Source organism: Euleptes europaea, chromosome 6, assembly GCF_029931775.1.
Source record: "Euleptes europaea isolate rEulEur1 chromosome 6, rEulEur1.hap1, whole genome shotgun sequence".
NCBI classification, from domain to species: domain Eukaryota; kingdom Metazoa; phylum Chordata; class Lepidosauria; order Squamata; family Sphaerodactylidae; genus Euleptes; species Euleptes europaea.
Window position 1 is genome coordinate 41,430,615 of NC_079317.1, and position 12,131 is coordinate 41,442,745.

At 38.8% G+C, this 12,131-nt stretch overlaps 1 protein-coding gene across 1 annotated transcript in view; it reads left to right on the top strand.

Annotated features, from left to right (window-relative positions):
• The first annotated feature begins 2,814 nt into the window (after positions 1-2,814).
• Positions 2,815-12,131, top strand: part of HEATR5A (HEAT repeat containing 5A) — a 58,008-nt gene continuing 48,691 nt past the window's right edge. Inside the window, exons 1-7 of the mRNA XM_056850847.1 lie at positions 2,815-2,977; positions 3,906-4,117; positions 5,393-5,501; positions 6,114-6,263; positions 6,553-6,724; positions 8,380-8,540; positions 10,634-10,889. Of these exons, the coding sequence (XP_056706825.1) occupies positions 2,852-2,977; positions 3,906-4,117; positions 5,393-5,501; positions 6,114-6,263; positions 6,553-6,724; positions 8,380-8,540; positions 10,634-10,889 (1,186 nt within the window). The 5' untranslated portion in view covers positions 2,815-2,851. The remainder of the gene's footprint in view (positions 2,978-3,905; positions 4,118-5,392; positions 5,502-6,113; positions 6,264-6,552; positions 6,725-8,379; positions 8,541-10,633; positions 10,890-12,131) is intronic.

A 12,131-nucleotide genomic window follows, 5' to 3' on the forward strand; every position in this document is an offset into this window, starting at 1 on the left:
TAGGGTTCACTATACCATGCTGGCTCTCTATTGCTTGGTACATATTAGTTCTAAATCAATAAATTCATCCATGTTCATAGGCAAGTCTGTGTCTTATAAGAACTGTAGCTTGTAAACTATAAAATATGTGTAATTCCTTATGAGATTATTGGTCATCTAAAATTGCTAGACTTTTCATTTATATGTCAGATGTGTTTCATTCTTCAATCTTAAAACACATTTATTTGGAAGCAAGCCTGATTGATTTCAGTAGAACTTAATTCCAAAAGGTAGGATTTAGAAGGACACATCCTAAGTATGAATGATTAAATTAAAGTATGAATGATTAAACTAGAGTTTATTTCTATGTTTAGAATGCAGTTAGTATAACAATATCAATAATTTAAAAGACCTTTCCATTGAACTACATCAGATAATCAGATCTCACTGGAAACTTGAGTGATCAGTTGCATTCATGTTTGCTTCAGCAGTAGATATTTCATCCTCCCTACCATTAATTTGTACTATTAGCAGTTGCCAAGGATGATAAATATTTTAAAACGGCAGATGCATAAAATAAAAGCTGTTGATTATCTGCGCAAACTGATGAAGGGCTGAATTAATGTTTGAAAGCTGTTTTCTGCTTAGTTGAACTTGGAAAGAGCATGTTGATAAAAAGGCCCTGGTGGTATCAGTTATCAAACCCACACAGTTTAAAATAAAATGGATTATTTAAAAGTTTTCAAAATAAAAGTAAAAATAAACCACGCCAAAATACGCTTCCCTTTACCTATACTACTCCATGTAACTTTTTACAATAAATTGTGCTTTTGATTCCACTTTGTATGTGTGTGGTTTTTTTATGCAATAGTTAAGATGAGCATCCAGTATTCAGTATTTTTAAATTATTCATAACTCCAGGAAATTTTGAGGAAAACATTCAAATAAAGTAGAAGGGTCTCTTAGACTTAGCCCATATAATTTAACATTTTAAGGGAAATGAGAAATTCTAAATGCTATCCCATTATAATTATACTGTTTTTCTGTAAATGGCAATCTTTAATACATTTTCTATTATTTTTACATTAAATGGGAATAAAGGTTTAAAATGGTACCAAATTGGGAATAGGGCTGCCAGGCCCGAAGTGGGAAATCCCTGCCCCCAGGTCCCCTTGCCACTGCTAGAAATGGCAGCAGAAGAAACATTAAAAAGAAAAATAAGGCCTTGTCTGCTTACAGGAAGTTTTTGCCATAGAGTTTCTGGGAATTCCTAGAGCTATCCAGAAGTAACAAAGGGTAGCTCTAGGAATTTTCAGAAACTGTGGTAAGAACTTCCAGTGTTACCACAGAGTTTCTGGTGATTCCTAGAACTATCCTTTGCACTTCTGGGTAGATTTAGGAATCGCAATGGTAAGAACTTTCTGTAATCAGATGAAGCCTTATATTTCTTTAAATTGTTCTCCCAGGACTCTACCATCTCCCACAACCCTTCAGCCAGTTGCTAGGTACTTCCTGGCAACCCCACTTGAGTTTCATTTGGTCCCAATAGGGTTGCCAGGTCCCTCCTGGCCATTGGCAGGGGATGGGGGAATAGGGTTGCCAAATCCAGGCTAGGAAACACCTGGAAATTTGGGGATGGAGCCTGGGGAGGGGTACAATGCCATAGAGTCATATAGTCAACCCTCCAAAGCATCAATTTTCTCCTGGAGAACTGATCTCTGTAGTCTGAAGATGAGCTGTAATTCCAGGAGATCCCCAGGTCCCAGCTGGAAACTGGCATCCCTAGATCCCAAATGTTTGATTAGTAACTCTGTACTTTTAAACTCAAATTATAATCTTAATGTGTAGTTTTTCAAAATCAACAGATCAGCTGAAGTTATACTGAGGAGCAGACTAGCTTGATATGTTTAGGGGCTGTAGTTGACTAAGGTTTAACTAATGCTTTTAATATGATTCAGTGAACTTGTCTTTAATGATTTGCTGTATCTGACTGTAGATCAAAAATAACTGTCCCGTGGTTTTAAAGTACAACAGCAGATTGGACCAGAGAATGGCCATTGTGCAGAAAAGCTTACTACTCACTCTCAGTATAGTTCACCCAGTATGTTGTGTCTTCCAAACATAATTTATTTATATGGTGAACCAGCGTGGTGCAGTGGTTAAGAGTGGATAGCTCTAATCTGGTGAACCGGGTTTGTTTCCCCACTCCTACGCATGAAGCCTCCTGGGTGACCTTGGGCTAGTCATAGTCCTTGCAGAACTCTCTCAGCCCCAACTACCTCACAAGGTGCCTGTTGTGGGGAGAGGAAGGGAAAGTGATTGTAAGCTTGTTTGAGACTCCTTCAAAGATAGAGAAAATCGGGGTATAAAACCCAGCTCTTCTTAATATCTATGCAATACACAAAGAATACTTAATCTATGCCTTATCTGTGCCCATGAGGTGTATGTAAGCAGTTAAGTATACAGAAAATAAAAGCTGCATCAGCAACCCAGCATCCTGATCCAATAAGTCTCCATAACTGAATACATAGAGCAAGTTCATCCCAGGAGCTTGCATGACATCGTGGTATCATGGTTAGCATCTCAGTGAGGGTATTGTATCTTGGCTGTGTGTCAGGTTCTGGTGTGCTGACGTAGCCTGTGATATTCTAAGAAAGCAACCACTATTCCTGACTTTTACCAGTGAAGCATTCAACTTGTATCAAGTATTAAAACTGGAACATTTTTTGATTTAGAAAAATAATATGTTTTTATCCATTCAGGTATTGCATCTCATTCAGCTGTTGAACAAGTAATGCTAATGACCCTTAGCTGCAGTCTTTTGGGTCTTCATGAGTGGCTTTCATATAGTAAGAAAGAGATATTTTGAGGAATGGAGTTGGCTCACAGCTTACTACTTAATGAAGAAGTCTACAGCCAGCTGGGTGAAGTTCAGAAAACAGAATTTATTTTTGAGTGGCTGAGGTTTTTGGAAAAACTTCTACCAGCTACAAGTCAGGTTAGTATTACATCTAACTGGGATGAAATGTAATGTTTCAAGAAAACGGTCTTTCTTTGACATTCTTCTGCCCTAAATGGACTGAAATCCTAGGCAACTATAGTGTAGGTGGGGAAGAGTTTAACCCAAACTTTTTTGAAAGTTTTTACTCAGATGATCATCCAATGGAATGGGCAAAGTGATTTAAAATGAAAAATAAGGTGACAAGCCCCAGTAAAAGTATTTAAGGTGGCTAGACACTTCTCCCACCTTGCTATGGCTGCCTAGAATTGTGGCCATGGACCACATTAAATATATATGGGAAGGGGAGTGGGATGGAACAGTCCAACGTGATAATGCATATGAATTTTTTTTGAAAACTTGAAAGCATTATTCAAATGTGAAGTATTGTTATGTTCATGAGGTATGCTTTTTTGTAAACTTGTTCTGTACAAGTCCAAATACACCTACTAACTCCATGTTGAGTAACGTTTCATGGGGACAAAAACACATTTCAATAATTATATGTTCTTTGCTTAATGGGGAAAATTAAATATTAGCGTTTCCTCAGATTTGTTGTATAACTTCAAGGGCAAAGCAAATCAGCTAATTTTAAATGAACAAGGTTATCATTTCTCCTATCAGCAAAAAAAGAAGACGACAGCAGCCAAGAAATACAAGAAGAAAGCAACCTTTGTAACTAATGTCTTAATAAACAAACAATGTTTTTTCTGTATGGAAGATTTTTTCCCCCAAATTATTTTGATTTTTAAAAAATGGTCCTTATAGTTTAAGTGTTGTGTGGAAATGGCAATGCTTCCTGACAGAAAACATATTACGCTGTTGAATTAAATACTTCACAAGCATATTGTGGGATAATGCGCATGTCCCGTTATGTGTAAAGGAAACTAAATACTGAGTTCTAATTTGTTCTTCTCTTTATTCTTAGGCTGATATAAGAGAAAAACAGAACAAACTGATTGAACAACTGACATCTTTATTAACCAGTTCACCAGGCCCTCCTGCTAGACAGCTCATTGCTAAGAACCTTGCTATAATTTATAGCTCTGGCAACACTTTTTCTGTTCACCAGACAATTGATAAATGTAATGAACTTATTCGCAGTAAAGATGATTCACCAAGCTATCTACCCACAAAACTGTAAGTAAAGAGTATTCTGGGCATATTCCAGTGAAGCCCTATTAGAATATTGTGGACCCAGGGGCAAGGGAGGGAGCGAGGTGAGGAGGAACAGCATCACACACAGAGATTGGGGAAGATAGGCTTTACTGGGCACAACCGCAGGAGCATTGGCGCATCATGGAGACAGATCCAGTATTGGGAAACCCGCCTGCCACCGATATAGCCCCATCCCCTCATCCCGCCTGCTGGGGGGGGGAACCGTGGAGTGGTAAGCCCCAGAATCCCACATGGGCACAAGCCACTGCATGGCTCCCTTGTCACCTGGTGGTGAGAGCCAGCCAACAGCCCCTGAGCTGGCCATGCTGCAGAATGGCTCCATCCCCAAGATCCCATAAGGGGCCCCCAAAATGGGCCGGGTGGGCTTGCAGGCACAGCCTCCCCCCACAAATAGATCCATCCCACCGCCACAAGAGCCAGACCAGTAGCCCAGCTCTCGTCAAAGCTCCTAAGACTACAACCAACCAAGGAACCCATCTTGAACCCCGTTGCACCAAATATCCTGGAGCAATCTAAGAGGGCAGCGAAACAGGATGTGTTGGGGATGCTCATATTGTAAGGTGTAGCTGAAGATACTTCTATGTTATGGCAATAAGAACTTGATCTTGCACTACTATTTTGAAATAACATGGTGTGGAATTGCTTCCCTTTTTCATATTCTGGTTTTTTTTAGTCCCATGGGGAGGAGTAGGAAGTATATGTGGCTTTGGAATCACACTGAAAGTTAGGAACCACCAAGCTGAGCAGGGTGGCCGATGGCTTAGTTGGCTAATGGATAGGTTGGGATGATTTGTTCCATTTTGTAATGAGTCGGGTCTGGGTTCCCCACATTTAATTCTCTTTTCCCACAGTAGCTGTGGAAATGGTATTTTAAAGGTCCACAGGGGCTGATTTGGCTCAAGACCACAGCATAGAGGGAGGAGACACTCCTGCCTTTCCCCCCATGCATGCTTCAAGTAAAAAATGGCCCAAGGCAGGAAGTTATTTGCCCCATTTTGGAGCCTGTAGGTACTTGGAACCAAATTGGTTAATATTTACCAAGTGTGCCTTCTCTCCCACACTTGGCTTGAACTCTCTGGCCTAAACTACATGCTACTTTTTGTAACAAATCGGGTCTGTGTTGTAATTAAGGATTTTGGTTGTAGCAAAGTAATCAAACTTAAGTTTAAGAAACAAAAATATTCTTAATATATTGACTGTTACATTTACCCCCTTTCCAATGTTTTCTTTAAATAGTGCGGCGGTGGTTTGTCTGGGCTATTTGTACAAAAAACTTGGAAGAATTTTGGGGAACAGTTTTGTGGATACCATAGGGAATGTGCTCAAAGCAATGAAGAATGCAGAGGTAAGGATCCATGAAATGAAAAGCAGAAGAAGAAATGCTGAGATGGGTGATTTTCCATTCTGAAAAAAAAATTATTGGTAAAATACAATGGTTATTGAAAATCTCTTTTTTGAGGTAAAATTAGGCGATTGTGCTATGAGAATATGAGACTTGATAATAACTCTTGGTGCACATTTTCAGAACAGAATATTATCCTACCATTGTTTTTAAAACATCTGCCAGGTTTTTCTTCTTCCAAGCTTGATGAACAACTTCATCTTTATAATAATAATCATTACTGCTTTTTAAGTGCAGATTACAACTAGAAATCTCTTCTTTCATACTCTTTGTGGGATTTGCTGCATAGGTTTACTGTCCTGCTCGCACTTCACTGACGATGTGCATTCAGGGAGACCCACAACAGAACAGTGGCTAGAGTGCTGAGATTTGATATGGGGAAGCTCAGGTTCAGTCCCCAATCTGCCATGAAGGCATTGGGCCAATCAACCTAATTTATCTAGCATGTATGCTAAAAGAATTCCTTTGCAGATAAGTGAGATAAAAATGTAACAGATGAATAAATGAAATAGTCTCTAGTTGTAAAACTCTTTTTCTGTTGTCTTGTGTTGTCAGTCTCAAGGACGGTATGAGATCATGCTAAGTTTGCAAAATATATTGAAAGGTCTAGGAGTTTCTGCAGTTCCATGTCATAGAGATATTTACAAAGCTGCCCGTTCATGCTTAACTGATAGATCAATGGCAGTTCGCTGTGCTGCTGCAAAGGTAAAGTACCCTAATAATTGTTTCTAGTAATTAATCTTTTTATGTACAATTGCATATGTTAAATGGGTGATAAAAGAAAATCAATTTTTTTCTTGTGGCGCAGAAAACATTTTCATCAGGAATAAACATAATTGGGTCAGCAGACAGCAAATCTGTCATACCATGTGCATTTGCGAAGACGTTTTTCCAGCGAGACTGTATCTGAAATCTGATCTATCAAATTATTTAATATTTGAGCATATAAGCTTGAACCTAGCTTTTTTTTTCCTTGTCTTCTTTTTTTGTACAGTGTCTTCTTGAACTTCAGAATGAAGCAACTTTTATGTGGAGTACAGAGCTGGATAGTGTTGTGACTCTGTGCTTTAAGTCCTTTGAAGGATCCAATTGTGATGTACGAATTGCTGTTTCTAAGCTCTTAGGCAATGTGTTGGTTAGCGCTATAACATCAAAACAAGGCACAGGTAAGATGCTTTTTGTTTTATCTAAAAATGTGTTCTGTCCTTAAGAGTAACCCAGAAACGGTTCTGGTATTGTGCGTATTTTAATGCAGAGTAGTTCAAATGAGGTTTCCAGTTGGGTCAAGAATTAATAGAATAAGGGGCTGTTTCCCAGGTGACTCTAATCCTATGCTGATGTAGGAAAAAACAGTAAACAGTTGGGTAAGGAGATGACATATGTTTGTTGCATGGGGGGGATTATTTGTTGGCAAACTGAACTAGTTGTGAATGTCCTCCAAAATATATATGCATTGTTTTAACTTGTGATTGTATACAGTAATGTACATGGATGTCCCCCACCCCCATGTAACAACCCCTCCCATTTTTTATCTCCTCTTCCCCCAATAATGTGGGTATGATTTACAAAAAAAAAAGAGTCAGCACCATTGGCATAAGTGATGTGCCAGAATAGTTCATCCCTATAAGATTGAAACCCTGACCTGGATGGCCCAGGCTAGCCCGATCTCCTCAGATCTCAGAAGCTAAGCAGGGTCAGCCCTGGTTAGTATTTGGATGGGAGACCACCAAGGAATACCAGGGTTGTGTGCAGAGGAAGGCACTGGCAAACCATCTCTGTTAGTCTCCTGCCATGAAAACCCCAAAAAAGGGGTCGCCGTAAGTCGGCTGCGACTTGACGGCACTTTACACACGCACATAGATTGAAAACCAAATTATTGTAGCATTGTTATTTGTTTTATTTATTTACGTTATTTATAGTCTGCTTTTCTCACTGAAACTCAAGGCGGATTACACAGTGTAAATCAATACAGTCAACAGGATGGGACATCCAATAATCAATATAGTACGATCAGTATTGCAGAAATCTAAAGCTAGTATAGTGTTATATCTCTACTTCTAGTACCAGTTCTAAGAGCCCCATGGCACAGAGTGGTAAACTGCAGTACTGCAGTCAAAAGCTCTGCTCACAACCTGAGTTCGATCCCGACGGAAGTCGGGTTCAGGTAGCCGGCTCGAGGTCGACTCAGCCTTCCATCCTTCCGAGGTCAGTAAAATGAGTACCCAACTTGCTGGGGGTAAAGGGAAGATGACTGGGGAAGGCACTGGCAAACCACCCCATAAACAAAGTCTGCCTAGTAAACGTCGGGATGTGACATCACCCCATGGGTCAGGAATGACCCGGTGCTTGCACAGGGGACCTTTACCTTTAGTACCAGTTCTATGTACCATCCAAAGCTCTCAACACTTGTTAGTGCCTTAAACCAACATCTTTCAATGAAGAACTCTGTAAACTTCATCCTACAATGCTACCCTGTGCAGAGTTTCCCCAGTCTAAGCCTACTAATTACACTACTAGCCACATTAATATTGGATGTATTTTAAAATGGTATTCTGTGTTTCTTTTTACAGCTTCTAAAGGTTAAATGCTTGTTTACATTTGTACCACTAAGTACAACAGGATGTCTAAGTAAACATACATAATCTTGGGCTGCATAGCATTTTTCAGATTTTTTTTTACCCAGTAAATTTCTGTTATGAATATTCAATATTTTCAATGTAGTTCTTCTGTCTGTAACAAAAATTATTGGAATGCAGTAGAAAATGTGTACACCTCTTTCAGTGAATGGTACTGACTTTATTTATTTAATTTATTGAAAAAGCATCTGCCAAACAAAATGTTCGCAAAATTTCATTTGAGGAAGCTTTGGAATTGCTGGGGACAGGCTTCCTTCGTGGCAGTTCAGGATTTCTACGAGCCAGTGGCGACATACTGAAAGGGACCAGTTCAGTCAACAGGGATATTAGAGTTGGAGTCACACAGGTTTGGCATATGTATCTTCTTGCTTACTTACAGCATCCTGATTATTTCTCTTCTAATATTTCCCACTGTTTTACCCACATGCTAATGGTAGCTTGATTGTTAATATTTTTAAATGGTTGATAGGAAATTGCTCTTAATTTTTTTTTTAGAATATCCTATCACAGAGATGAAAATATAGTTTATTGTTCCAGATGTGATTTTTAAAAACGGAGGTTTGAATAAGTTTGTTATCTTTTAAACACAAACAATTTAACAGTGCAAACCTACACAAAATTATTCCAGTCTAAGGCCATTGATTGTAATGGACTTAAAGCGCAGTTACCATGTATAAGATTGTATTGTAAATTGCTTCCTACCATAAAAAACAAAGTTTATTTTTGTAAGAGGAATGCTGAGCAGTTTGCAATGTTACATACTTTTAGATACCACAAAAGCAGTCCAAGTTAGCTGCTCTCTCTTTAAACATGTAATTGTTCTCAACCAATGTCTGAAAGAATTGGTCCTTGATCAAGCATGCAGAAGCAACTTGATTGGCCCTAGGGTAACCTTTCAACATTTTCCCTCATCATTTACTGTCAAGGCCAGTTGTATTGCTTTTAATAAGTCATCAACATTATATACCATTGAAAAGAGAGACAACTAGCAGAGAAAATTTGTATTTAGCAAGACAATAACTGAACATGTTCGGTAAGAACATCAGAAGAGCTTATGCATGGCAACTTTATGATATTGGTTTTGGTAAAAAGACACAAATCCAACAGGGGGGAAAAGTGAGGCTTTGCCACTTTTTATCTTTCAGAGAGATATCATATCTAAACAGCAGAACGCTGCAACTTGTTCTTTATTATCTTAAGCATATTGCCTTGTTATATTTTAACTGGATCATTTTTGGTCAAGAATCTGTAGCAGATTGCTGTGGGGGGAAGTCTTAGGGTTGTTTCTGTTGCTAATGTTTGGTAAAGAAACACTGTTGTGTGCATTTGTTTCTAGAAGGGGTGAGCGAATCTCTTCCATTATCTGTAAAAGATGAGTGCACAGCAGAAATGTACAAACCTTGTCCTCAGAAGATGCATTGTTTCTTGAAAGATGGATTCATGTGATAGCTTTCCTGTATTATTTTTGCAGTGTGTTTCCTGGAATGTGCCCTGGAAATAATTGGCTCGTATATAATCAGACATAATACTGTATGATTAGAGTTATCATTTCTTTATTGTCAAATAAAATGATGGGAGACTGTATTAAAACAATTTCTAAAATTGGAGAGATTGGCCTCAAAATAACTCTTTTAATAACTAGGACAATACTCAGTGTGTGTGCCTACATTTTTATACACTTGCTTCCCATTGTGACTGATTATCTGTGTGCATACAGTATTTATAAAGTAAACCTACTCATTAATCCTTGGTTAAGAGATGATACACAGCAAGATAAATGACCTTTGCAATAGACTTGTGAAGCAGCTGTATATTCTGCCTTTCTGTTGTGATTCCCATGGTCGCAAGACAATTAAACTGGATTTGTGATGTAAAGACATATTTCAGTAGCTGCAAACGTTCTCTAATTAAAACCTGCAAAGGGAGAGGAGTTCCCAAAAATTAGAAGAGTCCCTGACTCCTCACAAGGTCATAATAGTTCTTCGCAAGAACCCAGTAGTTCTTAAAATGCATTCATACATTAAATTTGGGTCCCATCTGCAGAATGTTAAGTAGCTGGAAGCACTTGTTCATGAAGCCGAATGTAATGTTTTACGTAACAAGTATCTGCTGTTTCTCCTGCTCAGCAATGAAATAAAACAGCAAAATAGGTCAAATTAATTTATATAATAAGGCTTGGTTTATTTTGCTGTTGCTTTAACTGAAAACAATTTTCTCAGCATAACTTTGGCAAGTGAAGTTCTTCTCTTGTGCTTCTCTTTCCATTTTGAGCCTTAAGCATGTTGTTTTTAAAGGAATGATAACAGCCTAAGTTTAATAATAGAAATCTTTAGCATTGGCTACCTGCATGATGAAACTGAAGTTTTATAACTGGGAGTATGCTGGGGGGTTTTAAGATGATTTTGATTTAAAATGTCTTTAATCAAAACTCTCTTTCAGGCATACGTGGTATTTATCTCCACGCTAGGAGGCCCATGGCTTGAAAGGAATTTCTCAGCCTTGCTTTCCCATCTTCTAGACCTAGTCTCTCAGTCTCACCCTAAAGCTATTCAGAGTCAGATGGATGTGATCTGTAGCCGCCGCTGTATTTCATTTATCCTCCGAGCTACTGTAGGAGGCCTTCTTGGAGAGAAAGCTCAAATTGCAACTGCCAAGGAGATTTGTCAAGCCATCTGGAAGCTGAAGAAAGTTCTGGGTATGAGACTAACAAGATTATGTGCCCCTCTGTCCTCCCCCTTTCACCAGCACTTGTTATCATTTCCTGATCTACTCAGGAAGTATATGGAGTAATCATATTTCTAATACTGATGTAATATCATACAAAAATGTCACATAGTTCTCTAGAATTGTTTGCTTTTTTTCTTCAGAATGCTGACTAGCCATGCAATTCTACGCATGTTTTCATGGGAGTAAGTCTGACAGAATACAGTGGAATTTACGTCTGAGTAAACCTGCATAGAATTGCATTGCAAAATACTTATCCTTAATTTTCTAGGAGATATATGGAAGGTAGATCTAATAGTTGTATGTACCGTTATATATTTGTGACTACCAGATGCTGGGGGCTTGCTCGTCGTGTCTAAGAAGCCACTGTCATGCTGAAATAAATAGATAGAATGTTAGTCTGACCCAGAATGGGAAGTTTGTGTCCTTCCACCATTTCTGAGAGTAAATTGCAAAGGTACTAAAAGGGAGATAATATACTCAGTAAGTTTTTTAAAAAAATGATTACATTTAGCCATAGATAGTTTTTACTGGTTGATTCAGCTGTGTTATAACTCTTAGTGCAAAGTAGCCAAGCAAATTATTTAGGTCTTGTACAGAAGCCTCATGGATGGCATGAAACTGCCACTGTCATCATAGGTGACAGATGAGAATTAGGAGTGTGCATTCGGATACCCGACCTGAAATTATAACCGAAAAATACCAATAAGGTATTTTTGAGTATATTTGGCATCCTAAGTATGCCTGGAAAATGGTCCCCAAAATCCCAGAAATATTCGGGATTTACCAGGAAGATTAGGAACAGCATTTGCAGGCTACTGGGGTCTGGTTTTTTCCTCCCTCTTTCTTTTCCCCTTTGTTTCCATGTCTCAGGGGGTTTCTATGGGCTTTCCAGGCTGCTTGTGCCAATTTCAAGTGTGTTTGTCAGTTTCAAGAGGGTTTTTTTCCCCCTTCTTAGTCAGAGTTGTTTTGTGTCTTCTTGGTGGCTTTTACAGTGTTGTACAGAGCTTGCAAAATCCTCCCCCTCCCCTCGGCTTGCATTTGTTCTACTCTGATCCTCCGGTTTGACATTAGTCTTGTTATTAGTTCACATTTACTGAGTTAATGTTTTCCACTAAACTCCCAGTGTGAGAGCCAGTGTGGTGTAGTGGTTAAGAGCAGTGGTTTGGAACGGTGGACTGTAATCTGGAGAACCAGGTTTGATTCCCCACCC